This window comes from Plectropomus leopardus, chromosome 9 (genome assembly GCF_008729295.1).
Source record: "Plectropomus leopardus isolate mb chromosome 9, YSFRI_Pleo_2.0, whole genome shotgun sequence".
In the NCBI taxonomy this organism is placed as follows: domain Eukaryota; kingdom Metazoa; phylum Chordata; class Actinopteri; order Perciformes; family Serranidae; genus Plectropomus; species Plectropomus leopardus.
Window position 1 is genome coordinate 13,752,885 of NC_056471.1, and position 24,079 is coordinate 13,776,963.

Sequence of the window (24,079 nt, forward strand, 5' to 3'; positions counted from 1 at the left end):
CCTTGGTCACCATGGTGAACACATTTACTTGGCTGGCAACTCACTGACTATATATGTTATATTTTTGCAATGTGCCAAAAAAATGCATCATCTACTGCAACAACTAGCATTGTGTCATTTATTATAAATTGCTGCCACATACACACAGTAATCCTGTGCTAGCAATCTAAACAAGTAAAAAGCTATTGGGCTCAGATTGTTTTTACCATAGATTGAGTCAAGTGGACACAAAGGTACTGAAGTGTTTTGCCATCTCTTTATTTTATTTTTTTTATATTTACAACCTTGTGGCATCATTGACAGCATACAGTTAACAGACAATACAAAAACAAAAACCGCTTAGAAAATACTTACCTAGGCCGTTCCTGGTTTGAGTGATTAAAAAACAAGAACAATTTGTGAACAGCTCTGACATCTAATAGATCGAAGCTCCTCTGTCCAGCTCTGTCCAATCATCTTTACAAGCATAGTGTGACATCATCAAACAGGGAAACAGCCACAACATATTCCTTGGTTGACCACAATAAAAAAAAGTTGGCATTTGCTGAGGGGAAGAGTCATCATTTTAGACCATATTCTTTAAAACTTGCACATCTACTTATTGCAGTAAATTCATAACAACTTGGACGAAATAAAGAGCTGCTGCAATCTAAGTTTTACAATTGCACGTTAAAGCTGATGCAACTTAAGTCAGGTACATTTTTCAGCATGCTGACTTGAGACCTGCCTTCGGGTTATCATTTGGTGTCCCTCAGCTATTTTTAATCACTACTCTAGATCCAGCTTTTATAAAAGTGTGACCTCTGCGTTGATGAGACATTTGGAAACCTTGGTCTATTCAGGTACTTAGCAAGAGCTCACTTATCTTTTCCTAAACTGCTTGAGAAAACTTTGAGAATATAATGTTTCCCCTAGAAATACAAAACAATATTTGATGAATCTATAATCTTTTTTGTTCACATATGCCTTCTCTTTTCTGTATATATGGATACATGGAAAAAGGAGCTGAGGCTCAAGCTGGACAAAAACTGGCAGAGGGACGCACGGTCAGAAGATTGGTGACAGATTTCACAGAACTCAGGACCCCTTTATCCTGTATTACTTCTGACTTAAATGCCATTTAATCCAATCGATACCTCATCACTGTTTTTTTCCTCATCTGTCAATCAAGAAAATGTATTTTGTACCCTATAGGACACGGAAGGATGGATGAACAGGATGATGGGTGCATTTTGTGCCGTTTGTTTGTTGTGGGTTGAAAACAGCTTAATATGTCAGAAAAACTGTCACTTATTTGCAGTTAGTATCTGTACTGTCTGTAGCATGCTTTGAAGTTTGTTTAATAAACACATTAAAAAAAGTTACAATTGTCATGGTTCAACAATGTCCTCTTAAAACACACAACACTCTTAATCCATTTATAAATAGATCAACACGTAATGACGGCTGGGCATTCTCTCCACAAGCTGCAGTTAGTCCTGTATGCACACTGACAGGAGAAAAAAAAAACAATCACTGATCAAAGTACTGGAGGGTAGCAGGGCATTCACAATCCTCTCATGCTCACCAAATATACTGTGTTTTAGCACAAGAGTCTCAGATAAGGTGCCTGAAAGTCTCAGGCTGCATCTGGCTCAGGAAATGCAGATGTGTGACGCAACAATGGATGTGATGGGGGGAGGGCACGTGAACATCTGTAGGCTCCTTTACAAACAAGAGTCCCATTAATAGTAAATGACAACCCTGGAGACAATCACTGAGGGAGAGGGCTGGAGTGGACACTGACCATTCCAAGCAAGAGTGCTGATGATGTTTTAAAAAAAGAAGTGGGGATGGCTGGACATGGCTGGGATTCAAGGGAAAAGAAATCGGCGTGTTTCCAGTTCAGGCAGTCTCAGTGGTCTCTACTGAGTGGATTTTGACCAGGTGTTCTGGCTTGTTGCCGTTGCTATGGTGCTCCCACATCTGCAGATAGAGCCTCTCCAGGTCAAGTGTGTACTGCTTGGTGTTGAAAAGAGGGCTGCAAATTCGCTGCTTCCAAACACGTGCTCTGACCATCTTCAGGCTGAATGAGAAAAAGAAAAAAGGTCAGACTTCAGAGTTTAATGACAATGCTTTTCAAAATAAGTCTTATCAAATTCTACTTACTACTCCATGTCAGAGCCCAGTTTGACTGCTATGTCCTCGTAATCCTGACGAGTGTGGGCTATTAGCTCAGGGCAGCCAAGACAGTTGAGTTGTGAGGCAGCCACGCGGGAAGCAAGGGTCTCGCCTTTACAAAGAGGTCACACAATTAAAAACAGCCTCGACATGAAATGCATTCTTCATACACTACTTATTTCATCATAAGAAATCAGACATTTTGTAAACGGTTGTATTTATGGGCATTATCCTTAGACGGACTAAAACATTTGCATTCAATGAGCAACCAAAAAGTATGCTTATCTGCGTACCTGGCATGGTGACCATGGGTGTTCCAGCCCAGAGAACATCCATGCCTGTGGTGTGACCGTTGCACAGAGGAGTGTCTAAGCATACATCAGCCAGCTGGCCCCTTCTCACATGCTCCTCCTTGGGGGCCACAGGAGAGAAGATGATGCGAGAGCCAGGCAGGCCCATGTTCTGAGCGTATTGCTGGATGTTCGGCTCGCCAACAGCAGGGAAACGGAGAAGCCACAGCACACTGTTGGGCACACGCTTCAGGATCTGCAGGGAGAGAAGGAAGGTTTAGAAGCTTTTCTTTTTTTTAAACTAATGAGCACTCAAAGCAGTCATTTAATCAAAGTCTACCCAACTTACATTAGCCCACATCTGAAGAGTAGGAGGGTCAATCTTGTAGAGCTGGTTGAAGTTGCAGTAGACAATGGAGTCCTCTGGGAGACCATACTGGGAGCGGGTTGTCACAACGATTGTACGTGGCACCTCTTCCCCAGTGGCAGCTTTGTTGTTGATCTAAAAATGAAGGATTAAACAGTACTGCTTAGAGGTAAAGTGGCCTCAATATTTCCATCCTGAAGCGTTGGAGTGTAAAGGGTCTTTGAGCCACTTGATGGGCTTACTGGTGATAAAATGCTATTTGGAAAGCAAACGCAGTCGAATCATTCATTTTACAGCAATAGTGCCACCATTTCCCTCACCAACAGTTCTGTGCTTCCACTTTACTGTCATGAAGATGTCATACCTGTAAGGACACAGTCTCAGAGACTACAACTGCATCTGCTGAGATGATCTGGAAAAGCAGCAAGCTAAATTAAATGGCTGCTCTCACCTTGTTTCTGTGTTTCTACCAATACTGTACCCCTTAAGATTTGCATTAACAAGTACAAGTGTGTCAAAGTTAGACCTACCTGTGTGGTGGCCAGGCCATTGCTGACAGTGAAGCCGTTGATTGTGACCTGGATTTGGCCTTGGTTGATCATGTTGATGATTGCTTCAGCTGCTGTGTTCATGGGGATTACGGGCATAGACAGAGCTCCATTTGTGTCCCCAGCAGCTTCCTGGTTGTTGTCACACTTCATCTGTTCACAGAGAACAGTTTCAGCTTAAATGCTAGACTTTGGTTCCATACCAAATCATTCAACAGGTATATTCTGGCTGCACGGTTCATATTCACATATTTAAATTTTCCTCAGCTGATTTCAGTGTCGACAATACAACATGAACAAGTAGTCAAACAATGCTATCTAAGGCCCAAAACCTAACTACAATGCACCAGTCTTACTAAATTAATTTGTTTGCCAACAATACAGTTAAGACAAAAATTTGGTTCTCCAATACATTCCTTTAACTCACCTTTATCACTTTCACATCTGGCAGACTGTCCAAAAAGGCCTTCAGATCAATTCCATTAAGAACAATGCGGTTGTCAAAGATGTGTCCATTAGATTTGAAATCAATCACAGCCTTTTTCTGTGGGACAAAAAAAAAGGAAAAAACAAATGTTACGAACTTCCTGATTATATCTCCCAGTGTTTTCTATTTGCTTTGGTTATTTAATCAAGACACTCCCAAATACAAAAGGCAGAAATGTGAGGATGGACAAACCTTGAGGTGAGGGAACATGTTGGCATGGTCTCCAATGAAGAAAGTATGGGGCATGTAGGCCAGTTTCTCAGAATACTGTTCAGCTACTTCCAAAGGTGACGTCTCCTTGTCAGAGATGATGTAATCCATGAAGGGAGCCCCACTGGTTCCAGGGTAACCCAGCCACATAGTCTGTTGAGATCAGAGATTAGATTAAAATGATTTTGAAGACGCAGTTATTTATTTGCACTGGTGTTGCATAACCACAACACAACTCAGTGTGAAATAGAAATCATACATGGCGCTCACCTGAATGGGGGCAGGACGGAGGGCAAACAGCTCATTTCGGGCTCCCTTGGTATATCCGTTCATGTTGACCAGAATGTGGATTCCATCCTGGTGAATACGATCAGCGGCCTTGCCATTGCAAGGAATCTGCAGGAGAAAGGAAGCAGTTCCAGTGAAAATGGTTTGCTGCTGACATCAAATTCGACAGCACTTTTGTTGAGACGGCCAGTCAGTTCAAAATTCACATGCATAAAATGAACAGAAAGTCAGTTAAAATGCAAACTGTGATGGAAAAAGTAACTCTAGATTTTAACAGTTACCTGTGAGAGGTCTGTGAAATGATGAGCCTCTGCTACCACTTTTACACGGAAGTTGGTGCTATCATCAGGGCTGAGCGCATAGCAGAACACCTTGAGGGAAAAAAGTAGACCCTTACATCAACATTTATCAACTATCTCAGTCAACCCTCGTACATTGTAATAAGAATTACACATACTTGTTAGGTCAAGTTTGCCATTGCTAGAATGTAATTGACAATGCAGATTACCTACCTCAAATTTCTCTGGATTGTGCATCCCAGGAATGGACTGCATCAGGTGTGAAGTTGGATGGTTGCCAAAGTCAGAGCTGACATAGCCAATACGTAGACGTCCACTGCTGGACTTTAGATCCTTCGGATGCTCAAAAGCAGGTTTGTGCAGTGCATTGATCTGTGGAGTAAGCAGAAGTGTAAGAATACAACAGCAGGACAGCCAATACTAGTTTGGCTAAGTTTTACACACACACACACACACACACACACACACACACACACACACACAGCGACAACTAATACTGAACCATGAACAACCACTGAATTATCTTAAATTATGTCCAGTCATAAACCACACCCCCTTCACTGCATGCAACCTATTCACCATCACCTTTGCCTCTTTTTCTACAACGTTAGATGCATCCAGTATCTTGCCCATCCCTTACCTTCCCCTTATCCCTGCAGACAGCCATTGCCATCACCAGCCACCTTCCACCCCCTCCCCCCAAAAATGAATGAAAGTTTACTTGCTTTGATCAGTGCGTGTACCTTGTCCAGGCAAAGGTTTCCGTGGCGCTCAGCAATGGCCTTGCGGAAACCGTGGGAGAGCGGGTACAGCATGCTGTGGTGTGGGTGCACTGAAGGCAAGCGGTTCTTCTCCAGCTGGTCAGCCACGATGCTCACAAGCTTCTTCATCCGCTCGTCATAGTCAGTCCAGTCACACACAATCTGGGAGAGTGACAGAAATTAGAAAATAAACTCATGAATCAATATGAGAAAAAAAAGGAAAGACTGATATACTTAAATATTTGACAAATAAAATGACATGTACAAACCTGCAGACAATGTGCCAAGTTGCAGTAAGCATCAGGGAAGTCCGGCTTAAGTTTCAAGGCTGTGCGGTAAGATGCAATGGCCTCTGGGATGTTTCCGGAATCCTAATAGTCAAGCGAAACATTACAATACAAAATAAAAATGCATCAACAATAACAGCAATACATTATATATCACACATAAAGAGGTGGTTATATGTGTGTGTTTTATCCCCATCCAATTCAACAAAGCAATCAAAACATGTTCTGTATAATATCGCAATGATCCCTTCTCAAGCCAGAGGTTCATCATTAGTTGCCTAAAAACAGAAATTAAGCGCAATCCCACATATATAATTTTAACTAGCACGAACAAATCAGTCAACACATCAGTAATTTACTAATACCAAAGGTTTATAGATAGGTATTAATATAATTTGGGCTTTATTTAGAGATAATTGTTGCAATTTCATTGTTGTCAGAGCCGTTGAGTCAACCTGGAGGGAGGTGAGGCCACATGGTGATGTAACATAATTCTGCACATTTCCAGCAATCATAACTGCAAAATATTAAGGAATTAATACCAAAGTTAAAATGAGAAATTATTCCCACCTTGTGGATGGAGGCCAAATTGCTGTGAGCATCAGCAAAGGCAGGGTTGATCTGGATGGCACGGGTGTAGCATTGCAGGGCTCCCTGTACATCTTGCATTTCCTTCAGTGTATTGCCCATGTTGGAGTAGGCATCAGCAAATGTGGGGCTGATTCTAAAACCATAAAGAAAGACTGTTTTAACTCTTGTATATTTGTATGGCAGTATGGGAAAAAAATGAAACCCCAAGTCAAACTGTATGAAGATCGTACATGTTCATCAACTGATGGAATGTCTAAGAGTGATTGGGCCTTACAACAATATCAGGAGGGGCAACTGTGGAGGAATATCATGTTAATACAAGTCAGTAGATACCCGGATTATAGATTTACAAACCTGATTGCCTCCTTGTAGTGCATGAGGGCCTCCTGGAGTTTTCCTTGCTGCTGCAGGACACTGGCAAGGTTAGAGTGAGCTGCTGCAAACTCTGGGAACACCTGGTGAAAAACAAAGGGTTACCATGAAGAAGAACAGCACAAAAATGCCATGCTACATTTATAGCAATCATGACAGCCTTGCTAAACTCTTAACTCACCTCCAATGCTTTCCTATAGAGCTGAACTGCCTCCTCAATGTTGCCCTGCTCACGCTTGATATTGGCCAAGTTGTTAAGAGAGTCTGCATGGGTTGGACACAAACGCAAGGCTGTGTTGTAGCACTCTTCTGCTTCTGAAACCTGGGAAAGACATTGACATTTTAAAAGTTACATTCAGTAAATGCTTTGTGACTGAAAAGAGACCTAAAAACGATTGAAAATGTGGTATATAAGATATAAGATTGTCTCCACAGATGACACACAAATAGTGCTCCCTTACATTGCCTTTCTCTTTCAGGGCATTTGCCAAATTACAGTAGGCATCAGGGAAGTGTGGCTGCAATTCAATAGCACGGCGGTAGGTGTCAATAGCCAGGTCAATGAGGCCTTGCTCATAGTAGACACAGGCCAGATTTCCATGGACAACGGCATGGTTCGGGCTGAGACTCAGGGCTCTCAGGTATCCAGCCACAGCTCTGGAAACATAAGATGAGGTGCAGATACAAGCTAAGGTCAAGATCAATCTTTTACTGAAATTTTAAATTATAGTTATCACAAGCCTTTCACAATGTATTGTAACATAGTTGACAAATTGTACTTAACTATTTGGAGTAAATTTTTTAAAGTTTAATGCTGAAAAGTTCCAGCCCTGACAATTACGGCACTTCTGTAGGTGCGATAAATCTGCCTTGCCTAAACAATGGTATGGAAAACAGTCAGCTACAGAATCCATACCGACAGGGTGGTAATGAAAAACATGGTATGGTAGGGTGGTGCTTTGACAAAAAATTAACTTTGAATGTGTAAAGGGAGTATTATATGGCCCAGTGTGTCATGATTTAGACTCACCTGTCGAAGATGCGGGCTTCCTTCAAAACATTTCCTAAATTGATGTATGCATCAAGGAAATTTGGGTCCAGAGTCACAGCCTAAAAATGAAACCAAGCTTAAGAACATGTGACAACACAAGACTACTGTATACCAAGAAAGAGAGAAGTTGGATTGGAAAATGTTAGAACAAACTATGCAACTGACCTTTTCAAAATGGTGTATGGCCAGCCATATCTCTCCTTGGGCATTAAACACACAGCCCAGGTTGCTCCAAGCCACTGCAAAGTTGGGCTGAGTCTCAATGGCTTTCAGGTAACAAGCCTTCAATGGGTTTATAATGAAAAACCACAGGAAAGGAGGAGAAGAGGCAGGAAGGGAGAGGTATAGTGCGTAGAGGGGAGGACGAGGGATTGTAAAATAAAAACAAATAGAAGATTGAGAATAAAAGTAAGAAAAAACAAAAAGGGCAGAGAAAGCAAAATTAGTGACTATTCTCCATCATGGCAAAAAGTGAGTCTACAGCATGGGCTTGCATGCGCACAAGTCTGCCGCGCTAAGCTGCATTGCTTTTTCCTACGCTGCGCGGATCCGACCAACACCCACACGTACGCCCTCATCCTTCAGTTATGACCACATTCTCGCCAAAATGCTGTGGTACCCACATCAGCTGCAGCCTGCTGCACTCTGATAATATCAACACTGGGAAGGCAAGACCCAGAGTACTTATTATTATTTTTATTTTATTAAAATGTAAAAAATGAAGCCAAATATCTGCATTAATGTTGGTTATTTCATGTGGGCATGATATCTCACAACCTGGGATGCTGGGCAGTTCGTGAAAGTGATGGTCCCTGTAATGCATGCGCAACAAACGCAAGCGCGAGGTGTGTGTCTATTGCCAACATCACCACCACAATGCACCATATAACGCTGTTTGCGTGACCTTGCTGCTGGCAAAGGTCATTACTTTGCTGCTGCGCTCGCTGGCTGGCCAGGTAAGACAGCTGCAGACCAACAACCCCCGGCAGTCCACCTGAAACACCAGACTGGCACACACTCAGCACCCATCAAGTATCTCAGAGTTAAGGGGGTATTGAGGGGTCAACCAGTAGCTACACTGTAATGTTATGACGAGGGACATTTGGAAATTAACAGCCAATAAACAAACACCTTTTTACATTGAATCAGTAAAAAGGACGTACTGTGCATGACAACATAAGTGTTTTTCAAAAAGCCAATTGTGTCTGAGATTTGGGGCATTTGGGAGCGAGGCTGGTTGTGGGTGGGGAGAGGTCCGCAACCAACAGGCCAAAGGGAGTGAGGGGGTGTGGGTCGCATGCTTGCGCTTTCAGCCTTTTCGGTTGCTTGGAGGACATCGCTGCGCAGCCCCTGCGCTACTGCAGACTCACAGCGCACTATCTGCATCATCATCAGAACGCTGCAACTCCAAATAAAGAAGGAAAAACAAAACAAAATAGGAAAAATAAACAACATGTAAGAGTTAGAGGGTTCTTACTTGTTTTTCACGATTATTGCTTCCAAATCCTAGTTTCTTTTTACTTAATACAGAATTGGGTAATTAGTATAGCATATTGTAAGAAATGCTTACTGTAATTTGCTATATAATTTTTTTCTTTTGCTCTTCAAAGGAAGCCACAAGACAGAGGAGCATGAAGTGAGGTGGTTTTTCTTTTGTTGTCAGTTACAAACCCGTTACCATATTTTTGGACTTTGTCAGAGTGGTGGCCGCAGCTGGCTGGAAGAAGAGGAGAGGACTGAGGCTGCCCTAGTGTTCCTTTCCGCCAGGCACCTACGCAGGAATAGTGTCACCCACCTGAAACCTTCTAAATAACAATATCAGTTGTGGAAAACCAAAAGAGACAAAATCAGAAAACAAGATCGTTAGTAAAAGTCTTCAAACAATACATTCTTTTTTAAAATATGGAAATAAAACAGGTTCTTCCAAATCACAACAAACATGAAACAGACTATTCTTAGTTTTCATTCATGCAATGAATGTTTCATTTCAAAGAAAACAAAATAAATGCTTTATGGGTAACTGGGAGGGAAGAAAGGCTTTGATATGTTCAGTTTACCAGTAAAATATAGTTTTAGGTCAGGTTTCCAGCTGTCCATCACTTTCGTTTTCATATCCAACTACAGGAGGGCAGTTACTGGCTTGATCTTGCCCAAATGAACTGATCCCATTTGTTTGGGAATAAAATTACATATTTGAAGGAAAAGGGAAGAAGTATTAATCATTGCTTTTCTTTCATTCTTTTATCATTTTCATAGAAGATTTTCAAATCTTTGATTTCTTTATCCTGGCTTGCTTTCTTGAATCCTGGCCAATGGGGTAGGGAGAAAAGTCTGTGGTGTAATTATTGGTATCTAGAAGCCTCCAAAGCTCTGAAATAAAGAAGTCATCGCTGTTGCTGCGCGTGCCTGTCTTTCTAACCCAGCATCTGACGCAGGTCGATGGAGCACAGATTGTGAGCTGTCTGCCTGACGACATTTGAACCATTTTAAGGCACTTGAGAATGAGCTCTTTTAAACACACTGTTTTACATACTATTGAATAACACTGGATATCCAAATAGATAGCCAGCTGGGTACAATGTTCATTAGAAACCATAGCCAAAGAAGAGCTTACGCATGTGTGCATGACAAAGCACCGCTGGGGTGCGCTTGGACGCTCACTGGGCACAGCTGAAGGGTCAGGAAGGCAGCTCTCAGCGCGCACACTCCACCAATCCTTAGCAGGCGCGCGGGGGGTGGAGCGACAGAGCAGGGGAGCTTGTGACTCCCTGATGCTCCTCCCCACTCCTTTACCCCCCTCTAGCACGAAATAAGATGGCCTGTAACCACTGAGACAACTCCACATCTCCACATTTGACCCAACCCAGGGAACCCCATGATATAGACAGAAGCCATAAAATGACAAAAGGAAGTGTGACCCACACTGGCAGCAACTGTACTGACAGCAAGACCAGAGAGCGAGAGCAGAAGCTTGTCATTGGGCACTTGATGAACAATACTGGAGTTTAGTGGTTAGGTTAGAAACCATCTTATCTTTTGCACTGCAAAGATAAACTAGCTTCTCATCAGTTCATATATTCTTCAAAGACCGAGCCAGCATTTTCCCTCCAAAGTCTATTCAGAAATGCATGGTCTGAGGATCAATAATTAGAACGTAGATTAAAGTTTTGATTTCAAAACTCCAGCCTTTCTTCCTGAAAGGAGAGGGGCTGACCTCTGGTAAAAGGTCGGGGTAAATCAAAAGACTAAAAGTAATACAGGGTGGGGATAAATGTGATAAATATACTGCACTGAAAAACAAAGTAGATGAAGCTGTCTAAAAAGTGATAAACAGAAAATCTGTGTACTATGATTATATAAAAATACAGAAAAACTGGTTGCCTCTCACAGTGTTGACTCATTGCAGTCCAATACCTCCAAAGGTTTTTAATCAATTAGGGCCAAAAAGCTCACTGTAACTGAAATGAGAGGAAGCTACCATGTCCTGTCCTTCACTTTGTTGGGGGGACTGAAGGGAAAAGACTTGATTTGGCTTAAAAATGTCAAAAGGAAGAAAGGAACAAAGTCTATAGCCTTAGTGAGGTTAAACTAAAAACAAAATTTCATATTCAAAAAGAAAAAACTACAACAAAAATACAAACACCACGTCTATAAAAATGCCAACGCGCTGTAACATACCTTGGCCTCTTCCAAACGCCCAAGGGCTTTAAGCAAGTTGCCCAAGTCACTGCGCACACAATAAAGGTCCTGGGTGGAGAAAAAAACAAATATTTTAATGTTACTACTACAATGAACTGTAGATAAATGTGTTGACTTGAAATATGTTTGCATTAGTTGCAGATAGAGTTGCTATCATTTTAAAGAGCAATTTAACACCACCCTGTCTACGCTATCCTCCAGTGGTTTAATGTTTCACTTTGCTACACTAAAATTAAAGTGTAGACCAGGACCTTGTGACATCTGTTGAATGTGGTTACAGATGCAACCGAGCATATTTCTGAACCCACCCAACGATGCCTACCAGTGATGGCTGTGGTCAGAGGTGAAACAGACTTGAGAGAGCCAAAGAAGGCAGCAAAACACTGCTTTACGGCCTAGTGTTAAGTTACTCTTCACAGATTTCAACAGATTACAGGTTACTCACAGGGTTATACTGTAATGCAGACACATATGCCTGCACTGCTCCCTCCATGTCCCCTGCGGCCACCAAAGCTGCTGCCAAGTTGATGTATCCGTCAATAAAATCTGGTTTCAGTCTCAAAGCATGGCGATAATGCTCTATGGCCTCCTGCAGTTGCCCACGCTCCTTGTACACGTTCCCCAGGTTGGAGTAGGCCTCTGCCAACAGTGGGTTCTGTTTGATGGCCAAGGTGCTGAAATGAGCAGACCTGTGGGGCCAGAATGGGTACAGAATGGTCACAAACCTGACAGGAGTCACTGGCAGTGTTGGCTCGATGCTTTGTGCAGAAGCAGCAGAAACGTGCAAATGGTGAAAGGGAGAAATATGTTTGAAGGCATATTGGTAAATATGTCAACAGCACATCAAAATGAATATATTTAAAATGTGACATAAAAACATGACACACAATATAACACATTCAACAACTTCCATTCTCGCAGAATCCATTATTTAAGTGTCCATTATGCAAACTAATTATAATGCTGGCAGTATACTCAAAATTAAGCTGCGTTTGCAGATAAGTGCTGCATCTACGACAAAGAATATGCACGATATTTCGCTTCAATGGTCACACAGTGTACATGCTTTGCAAAATTTACTGTTGAAATGTTTTACCTTACAATGAACGATTACCAACCAAACCGTCGTTAGTTGGTAAATTTTTACAGAAGATTCTGTAATCAATTCAGCTTCAATTGAGCATTTTCTTTCCAATTATACTGTTACACTGCTGGCAATGGATGAATTGAAGAAATAGAAATAAGAGTAAATAAGACTGAATGAGTAAACCTGTGACTCGCAAGACTTGAAACCTTCACCATGGCACCTGCAAAGCAAGGGTACGGCCACCACCACACAGTGTTAGAATCATGAGGGAACAGAGCGAGACCAAATTAAACCGAGCAAGAGGATTTCCAGAAGACTGCTCAGGTTGTTGCATTAGACTCCTCAGACCAGCTGAAAGCCACAGAAGACCCATTATTCTCTGCCACTGCCACGCCACATTCTCAGAGTGCGTTGAGTCAGCCCCCCCACACCTCACCTGTCAAGTCTTCGGCATTGGAAGTGGATGGAAGACAGGAGCAGCAGCACGCCTGTGTTATCAGGCTCCTGTCTCCATAGTTGCATGCAGTGGCGCTCAGCTGCTTCAAAGTCCCCTGACTGATACTCCCGATGCGCCAGCTCGGCCAACCCTTGGAAGGAAAGCATACGTTTTGTCGGTTCTGGAGCACCAACACAACCCAAGGAAGGGGGGAAACAACATGTTAGAGGTGATGGAAGAAATTAAAACAGACAAATGGAAACAAAAAATAAGGAGATGAAGCTAATGCTGTCAAGGACAAATACTGGCTATCAACAGAAAACAAGGCAATGGGGAAAATAAGGGAAGCACTGAGATCAAGTGTTGCTATCACAACAAATGTTTGGGATTTTCATGTTCCAATTTCTAATTATTTAGTCACGATAACATTTAAAAAATAAAAAGAAATAATAAATCAAATTTCTATTCAATTAAAACTTTTAACAGTTTACGGCATTGTATGATCAAATGTTAGTTTTGAAGTATAAGTAATTTGTTCACATAAGTGCTGAAGACCGCTGAAAACATAATGTTTTATTTGCAAATGTTTAAGTGAAAATTACATTTCAGAGATGCAGTGTGCTATGTTCCTAGCACACAGTTTCAACACATTTTACAAATTGCACAAAAAAATAAATTTGTAAGATACCATTTAACATAAACCCTAATAAACCAGGGTTTACACCTACAGAGAACCATAAAGTAATACAAAATTTGGCAACACAATGAATAAATGGGATGAAAAAACAAAACCAAACAGGGGGAGGGGGTGGTGATACACTGGCAAAAATTCACAAGTTTTGGCACCACTTAAAATTTCAATCAGATATGGATTAATAGCTTGACAGTTAAGCTGTCAAATCACATTTAAATACCATACAGCCTTGAAGTAGCAGATATGCAAGGTTTTAATATAAATTGGTTTTCATTTTATGTTTTTTTTTTATGAGGAAAACATTTTCTCTTTTACAGAATGTTTTTGGTTTTCAATATCAAACGTTTTGTTTTATGCTATTTATCAGTCTTTTCCACATATGATTCATGTTTAATCCAAAGGGCTGTGGGCCGAAACAGATGAAACAATAAGTTTCGGTTGGACCTACAGTGTCACTTGAGGTCAGAGCATTCAGGGTGTGGCAAAAAAAAACAACATGCTTAACACATCATGCATGGTTATAAGTGCACAGTAGGGTGGAGGAGGTCAATTGGGAACATCCAACTGGTATGAAGTAGATGCACCCACCTGCAAAGTGACACCACAATGCCAGAGCATAGACTAAGATCGCAGCAGATCCGGTTCATCAAACCATTACGTAATAATACTCGTATGTAAAAATAATCGGTATTCAATCGCATAAGGCGCCCAGTCATAATGTTACAACAAGGTGATTGTTGTTGGGGATCGCCATCATGTATTATACCCACTGATCACCTTTGAAAAACGTGCAGAAAAAACGATCATTAACGTTGGGAATCTGCGCCAAGCAGTGATGCCAGCACGGCCCATTATAACTGCAGGACGATGCAAGGATGTCGTTATGTCGGTGGCCGTGACAAGCAACGTCAACGACTACGATTACATTATAAGAGTCATTAATTAAAATAGATACAGTTTTATCAAAGGAGGCCATTTTTGGATCTAGTCACCCAGCGTGCAACGGCATCTTGATATCATTCAGGCTAGCATGCACGTTAGCTAATTTAGCTAGCTACACTGCAATACGTGTTTAGACTGAACACGTTATGAAATACATACAGCTGAATGGTTGACGATTACGCATTAATGCAAAATGTATACACTTACCCGTACTCGTCAAAATTACCTGGTAAACTATATTTTAAGAAGACCTATCATTGCGAGGTAATGTCTAATTGCAATCAGTTAACGTTAGCTATGCTACCTTGCGTTAGCAGTAACGTTAGCTCGAGACTGAAGAAATAATACGAACAGAGGCGTCAACTGGGCCTACACTTTCCTTACCAATATGTTCACTTATGTGACGCAGAGGGTTGCACTGATGAAGTCTTTGCACAGTTAATATATTATATGTATTGAATATTTGCTACATGGTAGCCACCAGCTCGGTCGCATGTTAGCTAATGTTGCAACACAAGGAGAGGTCGTCTTCACAGCTCGCTACGCTACTTGCCATTTAACATTTGATAAATAAAATTAACCAACCTGTGCTGTCAGCCACGTTTCCCACTGAGGTCGCCATCTCCTCAGTCTTCGTGTCTTGCACGGTGGTCGTCAATGTGTCTTCTGGTGGGTTACAGATTTAGAGAAAAATGTGTGACGGGCAGTCGTCTTTGTCGGTTCCGACCAACAAACACGTTGCCGGGCGAGCTAACCCAATGTTTGATTTTCCGTAACCCGTTCAGCACTTAATAATGATGGTGCGGTGGTCAGTATATTAGCTGATAAATAATATCTTACCTCGCTACATATACCTAACAATTAACTTTCTGGCATTAAACTAAAAGATTACTTTCGGCATCGAGCTAGTCTCTCTTCACAACAAAACTGCTGTGGAACATAAAATGGCGAGATGGGTGGCTCTCATTTTTGAGAGAAAGTAGATCCACACATCGCCATTACGAGGAAACGTATGTGTACATTTGTAATAAAGGTCGTATTAGTAAAATAACGATCAATCTGATGCAAGCTTTTAGTATTGTTTGCCAACGGCGGGTTTAAGTTTCATGGCGGAAAATACACCGATTACAAATGGTAATTCGCGGAAGAACACATTGGTGCAGTAAGAGAGTGCACTGGTTTTCCAGAGAAAAGCATCATCATGGATGGTTCAAAGATGATGGCGTGATTTTCATGTCGATTACAGCATGGCATGACATTTTAATTTGTCTAACATGCCAAATCCTGCAGTTTATAAAGTGATTAAGGAATAAATTATAAAGTATAATCGTGTGATTTACTAATGACTCCAATGATAGTACTCAGATGCAGGCTTTTATTGCAGATCTGCATGTAGTGAGCTTTGCATTCAAGTTGGAAAATGCACGTTATCTCTATACACCTAAATACACAACTGTATCAAGTAGCCCGTTGGTATATATGCTGCACCATATGTTACCTTGCATTTTGACAAGAGTAATGCCAGTCAAATGCAGAAAGGTAGTTTTTAGGTACTAATCCTGCTCAATCAATGCAAGATTGTACCAAATGTAAATTAAGAAAAAGGTTAAACAGTATGGTGTTCACTGTTTTATTTAGATATGCACAGGGATTTGTTTCTTTGCCAGACAGAGAAGGAAAACATTTATTTAACAGAATATAACTTGGTGGAAATGCATTGGTAAACATGTGAGGAAATATGATGAATTATTTCATGTTGTTGTTTGGTGTAACAGATGGTGCTGTGTATAGGGGCATGCTGGTTTTGTTTGTTTGTTTTGTTTTGGGGTGGTTTTTTTTTTCCAATGAAACTGTTTCCAAATTCAGGATTTCTTATCACTGACCTTGGTGCAGTTGAAATACAGAACCACACTATCTAAAACTTATCTGTCTTTGAAATGAGTGTTTGGGATAGCTTGGTTAAAAGTGCAACCAACAAAAACAATTCAAAGAATTCAGCTGTGAATATCCGTGTTTAATATGCGGTAGTAGGTTACATGTATGAGTTTTTTTTTCCACGTCTTTATATATATAAACAAGGACCATGCATAAAAAACATTAATCTCAAAAAGAGAAGAGATGATTCAGATTTCCAGATTTAGCTATTAGCTAGTGTACACCTGCAGTCTCTGGGCATGTACAAACGGGACAAATATCTAACACAAAAAAAAACACTTATCACACATGATAAAAAAAAAAAAAAAATTACATACAATACACAATACAAACAGATACAAAAACAACATACCAACACATTCATAAAACCTGGATCATGGTGAAATTAATGTTGACATGGCTGGATACTCTGTATCCAGAGTATGTAGTATGTTGGCCTCCTTGCAGATGATAGGCTATATGCAACATTCATAATCACCAACAGAGGGCAACATTTGTAAAGCAATTACATAGAAAGCTCTTTGGAGCCCTGCAAGGTGGTTTTGTGCAAGATATTGCCTCAGATATTGTTATTTCTGCAGATCCAGCATAAATGATAGATAGCTGTCTAGTTGATAACGGGATTCCCTGGGTTGTACTATAGTATGCCATTTCTACTCAAATTGTCGTTGCATATTTCACACCACTAAAAGAGCTTCTTCTTAAGTTTGTTGATAAAACCTGTAAGCATTTTGGCCAACATCAGTTTTTGGTTTTTGTTTGTTTTTTTTGTTTGTTTTTTTTACAAAGTGCAGTTAATATTGATTTGAAACTCAATATAACAGACAACACAGACCCTCATTATATTCAATATCTTTTCAATTCATTCATGTTTACCACATGTCAGTTTTAAGGATGTGGCCCATGAAGTGACAGTCATTAACGTGCCATTCTGCCCTGAAGATGTTGAAAAGGGGGCTACTGCTTGCTGCACCCCAGTTTTTCCCATAGTCCTTCTATGGGAAAGTAGTTGACATCATTGCCCATGTTGGCTTTGCTCTGTGTGCTCAAAGCATGCATAGGGCGCAGGGTTTGTGTACTCTTCCATGCGTTCCTCTCCTTTGCTCTCGCTCTTCACACTGCTTAGCGGTCACTTGTGCACAGAATGATGTCATGGCCACTGTGTGTCTATGGCAATTGCATCTGACATGCTTTATCTTTGTGCAGGCTACAGTCACTAGGAAGGCGGTCAGGGTGAACGCATCTTCTCCTGCCTAAAGGGTCAGTGACAGCTCTGCACAACAGACCCTGCTTTCACACAAGCTATTTTAGGATGCACGTGAGAGCAAGAGGTTCATTCACTCACAGGTCAATTTAGAACGGCTGTTGTTTAAATCTCAGCGTAGCCTGGAGATATTGGGAGTTTGTTGTGCTGTTTAATTGCCAGGCCAGAATATTCTGCTAGCAAATGACTGGCCTAAATTATTTCAGCCCATTTATTTTAGGAGAAGATCCAGTGCAAGCTGATGACCCATATTGTTTGCAGTGTTTTGGAATGCTTTCCTAGATACATGAATAGGGTTGCTTTGGGATACAGCGGGGGTTAGTTATTCATTAGTTAGTTATTTTTGCTCCATTCTGTGACTCATAACTGAAAGCTGTATGAGCTCAGAGAAATTTTACTTGAATGAGGCAATTTTCTTTTGCTCACACACATCTGGAACAGCCATCATGGATGTCAGTATCTCAGCACCCATTAGGCTTACTAATCAGTGAGTCCTCTTGATTTTATGACTGTGTTATTGGTGTTTTCCTGAGGTCCTACCATTCAGATTTGATGCTCCAACCCGACAGGTATGTTAAAAACAGTGGTGCCCCCAAGTGGGGGCCAGCAAGGGCCATGGCCAATTGACACAATTGCTGGCATTCTTTTTAAGCCGGTGCAAATGGTATCTTTGTCAAACTTAAGGCTCTGACACACCAAGCAGACAGTTGGTTGTCGGTTAATGTTTGGCCATTGTTGAGTGTCTTTCGCCTTAGTCATTGTGCGACCCACACTGTTGGCCCTTGTCAGTGCTTGTTGTAACCAACATTAACCATGTTGAATTTATGTTAGAGAAGATGGCCCATTGATGAATACATACATTTTAAATGCATTTGAATTAAATGCATTTCACTTTCCTTGTACTTTTGCAATGACAATAAAGACATATTCTTCTATTCTTCTTACAGTTATTAAGCTCAGTGCACAGGAAAAAAACAGTGGTGATGAAATTAAAGAGGGTGTGAGACCTAAACACTCTAGGCCTCCCCTCTGTAGATGAACAGAAAAAAAGAGACATAACAAAGGCATTTCCACAGGATCATCTTTGCTCTTGTGGCACCAGCAAGCATACCTACTGTGACTGTTGACACACTAACACAGTGAGATAAAGCTGAGTCACTTTTGAACATGTCGAGCTTTAAATTCATTGTGATTTAAGGTACTGCAGTACCCTTTTTGCCAGAGTTGAGTTTTAAAATAACTGAAATGTACATAGAATAACTGCACATGAAAACCGGCAGGCAGATATTGGACTTCTAGCTGCCAGGCAAGTTAATTGTCAGGTACCTACAGTTTGATTCATCCTCCTGGCCTTTATTTAAGACATTTGTCAGGTGCAGACTGATGTTTTACAGCTACACATTTTGTGGTTGGAAGTTGTGTCTGAACAACACAACTATGTAGAAAAATGCACTGCTGTAAAATACCTGTTTCTGTTTGAAGTTACGTTTAATACTCATCTCTCTGGGGTTTTTGGCTAAAAGTTAGTCAGCACAAGTGGAAAACATATAGTCTCTGTTTTTAATTACTTTCACACAAATCTCAGCCACTGGTATTAATTAGAAGCTTAAGTGCAGATGGGGAAAAACACAAATGGCAAGATCATCATCATTCAAGTCACCGAACAAGGCATAAAGGGACAGTTAACCCCAAAATCAAATATACGCCTTTTTCCTCTTACCTGTAGTCCTATTTTTTTAGAGATGTCTGCCCTCTCTACAATACAATGGAACTAGATGGCACTACACTACACACACACTCCAAGCATTTGAAAAACTCAACAGCTGATCACAGCACGAGATGTAAACACAAGGCAACCTCCTTTACTGAGTTGTAATGTAAGCTAGCTCAGTTATACTCCTGAACATCAGCAAAACGAAGGAGATGATAGTGGGCTTTAGGAAGAAGCAGGGAGGGAACTACAACCCTCTTAATATCAGCAGGTATTTGGTGGAGCGGTTGGACAGCTTCAGCAATCTTGGTGTTCACATTATTGAGGGCCTGACCTGGGCACTGCCTGTTGACACATTAGTAAGAAAGGCATGACAGATTCTGTTTTACCTTAGATGCTTAAGGAATCAGTGCAAATCCCCTCAGATACTGAGGAAACATCTTCTCTTGCACCATAGAGAGAGTTCTAATGTGGATCATCACTGCCTGGAAAAAACAAATAGCACTGAAGGGGACTGCAAGGCCCTGCAAAGAGTTCATTCAGCTGTACCCTGCCTAAAGGATGTTTCCACCAGGCGCTGAAAAATGAGGCCAGGAGAATCATTAAAGATCCTAACCACCGGCTTTTTTTCCTTCTGAGGTCGGGGAGAAGGTACCGGTTACACCAGGCCAGCACTGAGAGGCTCTGGACAAACTTCAGGCCACAAAAATCTTAAATGACGATGCTGCCTAAGACAGCCCAATCTTATATTCACTATTACAGTCTTTCTTTTTTATGCACCAATTGAAGGAACTGCAGAATTACATTTAACTGAAATTGTATTTTACATAATTTCATGCAACAAATAAGCTGTCTACAGAGTTGAGCTAGCACATGTCCATCTTTGCTGTGTTACATTAGCAAGTGTAAGAAGAAAATAGTTCATACACGAAACGGCTCATCCTGAGTAACCGGGTCATGATTTCTGTGAAGAGACATTGCTGTTGAGTTTTTTAAATGCATTTTTTGGGCACTTTGAGCTCCACAAGCCAAGTGACATCTAGTTCCATTATATTCGAGAGAGGGCAGACAGTGGATATCTCCAATAGTCTGCAACACACACCAAAACAATCTAGACTAATAAGAAGCACTACAGGTAAGACGAGAAACTGTCCCTTTGACCCTGTCTGTTCCTGTGTCCATCATAGTATCAGAGATCAGGAAACGGACAGGTCAGGGCTAGAGTTTGCAGTGAAGATGTCAGGACCTGCCTGGTGCCTCCCTTAAATCTCTGCATTCATCACCTGTCGTCCCCCTGACTCCCTGACCCCTCTCATTTCACCCTGCCCGCTCCCCTTCTCCTCTCCTCCTCTCACTGCGAGGAGGAGAGTGGCAGCGTGGAGGACCAGGTGACACCTCTAATGACAGCTGCTGTCAGTTTTGCTATCAATTACACCGTCTGACTGACACCCTCTCCAGCCCTGCCCTGGCTTTTATTCACCCTCTGGGAATCTTTGCCAGTTACAACAGCAGCCACCTCTGGCCCAATCACCAGCCTAATCCCCAATTCTCTCCAAGACTTCACCTACTGCTCCACGAGAACAGTGCACTGTGAGTCAAAACACAAGTAATGTTTGAAGGATATCACTGCGTATTTTGCACACTGCTGTGCATTTTAATGGTGAAAATGTGACTTCTCCAAGGGTTCAGGCTAAATCTCCCATGTAAAAAGTCTCCTCGGATGGAAAACTCCACTGATCCCGGCTTTGCCAGATCTCATTTAGATCCACCTGAGGGGGCATTGAGTGGTGTGCAATCCCAGAGACGGGATGTCTGGGGTGGGGAAGGATTAGAGGAGACTCCCCCTGGCTGGCTGGGGTCCTGGACGATCTAAGAGGCTCTCCTGTTTGGATATGTGGGTGTGCAGCTGATTGTCTGATGTTGATCTACCCTCTAAGAACCAGCGTGCAGCTTCAGATCAGACAGAATGACTTGCATTTTTAAATCACTTGTCTTTCATGTTTTTGTAATCACTTTTACTGTTTAACACACTTCGTACCTTTTTCATCATGCAGCTTTTTTATTCCTTAGACTTGTTTTAATTAATTTTATGAGCTTCATGTTTGCGCTCACTCGCTTGTTAAAACATTTTGAGTCTGCATTAAAAGAACCCAACTTATCATCAGTTTGTTTTATAGTCTTATCAACTCATTCTTTTAGATATTCATCATTTATTTTATACCCTTTTGGTTTTTTATTGTTTCTTATTATCCAAAATGAAGTTGCACCAACCAGGCGCCTCCCGCTTTACAACACTGGGAACATGCTCACTGCTCCTCCGTGACATCCCTCCTCTTTCCCACTGTAAACAAAGCACTTGTTGTGGCCCATCCCTTTGTTTGGTTAAGATCAAATAGAGGTGGAAACGTACATGAAAAACACAAATAAGCTGTCAGAGGTTAACCTATAATTACCTACTGTACATGCGCTATAAACACTGTGATTTCAGATGGATTGCTCTGTGGGGCTGAACACACCCTGATCCCCCGAAATGAAACAACTATGTGGCATATAATGGTGCCGTCTCTAGATTTACCCTTTGGTACCTGGATCGACATCAGTTTTATTGTGCTGTGTTCATACGCCTTTCACAAGTTTTTTGAGTCTTTGAAGACTGAGCAAAGTAGTTTGATTTCAAAAACATGGGGGAAAAGGACTTGGCAAAACATGTCCCAAAAATTGCAAGAAATTTGTAAAAGGTAACAAGAAAATTAGTTTAAAAAATGTTTTTAAAAAATAGGTTAGGTTTATCCAGAAATTATCCAGAAAAGTAGGGGAAAACATCCAGAAATATTTTATATTTATATTTCATATTTGAAATTATGTTACAAGAGAGATATGATAAATATATAAAATAAATGCATTTTCCAGCATTTTAAGGTCATTTTCTCTCTATATATATATTCTTATACTTTTTTTGCTTATTATCAGCTAAGATTCATGTTACTTTTTTACTTTTTTACATTGCCTTCTCCCCATGTTTTTGAAAGAAATCAAACCAATTTGTTAATGTTTCTAAGGGCTAATAAGGGTTGACCATTCACCTGAGAGTTTCTGCCTCTTTTGGTTTCACTCTGCATCATTCAGTTGGCTTTTCTCGTCAGTGACAGTTACAGCATAATTGACCTGTGGCCAGCCTTGAGCAAATAAGGCTCGTGTTGTGTCCCATTCTCACGCAGAAGTCATCCACTTTGTCAGACCTTTTATCCAGAAAAATGGATCATCCATCACTAACCCCACTCCCCTGCTCTAGCCCCTTCGCTCCCACTGGTTGCGTAATAGGCCCGTACCTTGTGAGTCAGCTGTGGTGGGGGGAACGTTTTGTTCGGAAAGAAGGTCACCGCCAGAGAGTAGAAATCAGCCGCTCACCAGGATCAGGGCACAATACACCACTGTTCACCCTAAAACCAAAGGTCTCCACTTGACACTTTCGTATAAGCTGCTAAAGATAAAGTCAATGTGTTTGACTTGTAATAATTGCACCTGTTCACATTATAAATTGACACTTCATACGTCACGTCCAACTTACTATGGTCTTCCACTGTGTGTGAGAACTTTTCCCCCCGCTGTCTTATTGATGCTGTTCCAAGTTATGTAACTGCACACTATGCCACAATAAAGGATTATCCCAACTTTGAGGAGATAAGCTTCATAATAATAATACCCAGTAGCAGCACAGAGCCGGTTTTATGAACTCAGAGGTGTTTATGTTTAATCTATAATCTCACCATCACCAGTTGCAGCCATAATTCATAGGCAAAGCAGTTTAGACTGGAATCTTCTTCTCATTTGGATCAGCTTATTTGCCCGTCCTCCCACATGGTGATTTCCTCTCCTGCAGTAATTGTACAATTATTTTTCACGCAGTTGTTTGAACAGTTTACCTCCAATCTCGGCCCGTCTTTTCCCACCCTGCTCTTTTCCTCTGTATGTATCCTGTTTATATGACACACACAGTTGTAGAAATATTGCGGAAACTGGGACTCATTTCAAGATACAATACACACTTGATCTGAGTATGCATATGAAGGAAAGGTTTTGGCAACATTTTGTAAATAGTGTCACTCTTACTTTGCACAGGGTTGTGCCTTTACACCTTAAAGAGATTGCTAGGGTGTTATAGTGTTGCTTTTTTTTTCACGTGCAAGAATGTACATGTGCAATCATGTCTTGTGTGTTTATTCTGTGTGTGTCTGTATCTGTGTGTACTCAGCATAGGTCGGAAACGGGTTGGACCACAGCAGCTGTGGAAGGAACAGGGAAAGAGTCCAGAGGAAAAGGCGTAACTGTTGCCTGTCGACCACCAAATCCATTGCCCCTTACTACAGGTTGCAATAAAACACCCTCAAGACAGTTTCACACACACACACACACACACACACACACTTGTGCACGGACATAAACAGGGACATCATAATAACAAAGTACAAATTTGACCATTATTGTAGGTGTTCTGACCTCCTCTTGTAAAATGTCATGTTGCAGCAAAAATGACCAGAAGAATTTTCAGCTGAATCCACAGAGTGATGGCTGTGGTTTCACTGTGGATATGTCTGTGTGG

The 24,079-nt window shown here is 41.3% G+C and overlaps 1 protein-coding gene across 5 annotated transcripts; it reads right to left on the reverse strand.

Annotated features, from left to right (window-relative positions):
• Positions 1 to 237: 237 nt before the first annotated feature.
• Positions 238 to 15,509, reverse strand: ogt.1 (O-linked N-acetylglucosamine (GlcNAc) transferase, tandem duplicate 1). Of its 5 annotated transcripts, none has more exons than XM_042493524.1 (22): positions 15,155 to 15,509; positions 12,934 to 13,084; positions 11,856 to 12,099; positions 11,390 to 11,458; positions 7,877 to 7,993; positions 7,691 to 7,770; positions 7,122 to 7,317; positions 6,842 to 6,982; positions 6,643 to 6,743; positions 6,268 to 6,421; positions 5,680 to 5,781; positions 5,393 to 5,572; positions 4,863 to 5,021; positions 4,632 to 4,721; positions 4,333 to 4,458; positions 4,045 to 4,215; positions 3,793 to 3,909; positions 3,348 to 3,518; positions 2,800 to 2,952; positions 2,454 to 2,706; positions 2,149 to 2,272; positions 238 to 2,065 (listed from the first exon to the last, which is right to left on the reverse strand). In XM_042493524.1, the coding sequence occupies exons 1-22, from the start codon at positions 15,189 to 15,191 to the stop codon at positions 1,885 to 1,887; spliced, it is 3,117 nt and encodes a 1,038-aa protein (XP_042349458.1). In that variant the 5' UTR covers positions 15,192 to 15,509; the 3' UTR covers positions 238 to 1,884. The 5 variants fall into 5 exon arrangements, with proteins under 5 accessions (XP_042349458.1, XP_042349457.1, XP_042349456.1 ...); XM_042493523.1 differs by having other exon boundaries at positions 5,375 to 5,572; XM_042493522.1 differs by having other exon boundaries at positions 12,934 to 13,114.
• Between the last annotated feature and the right edge of the window lie 8,570 nt (positions 15,510 to 24,079).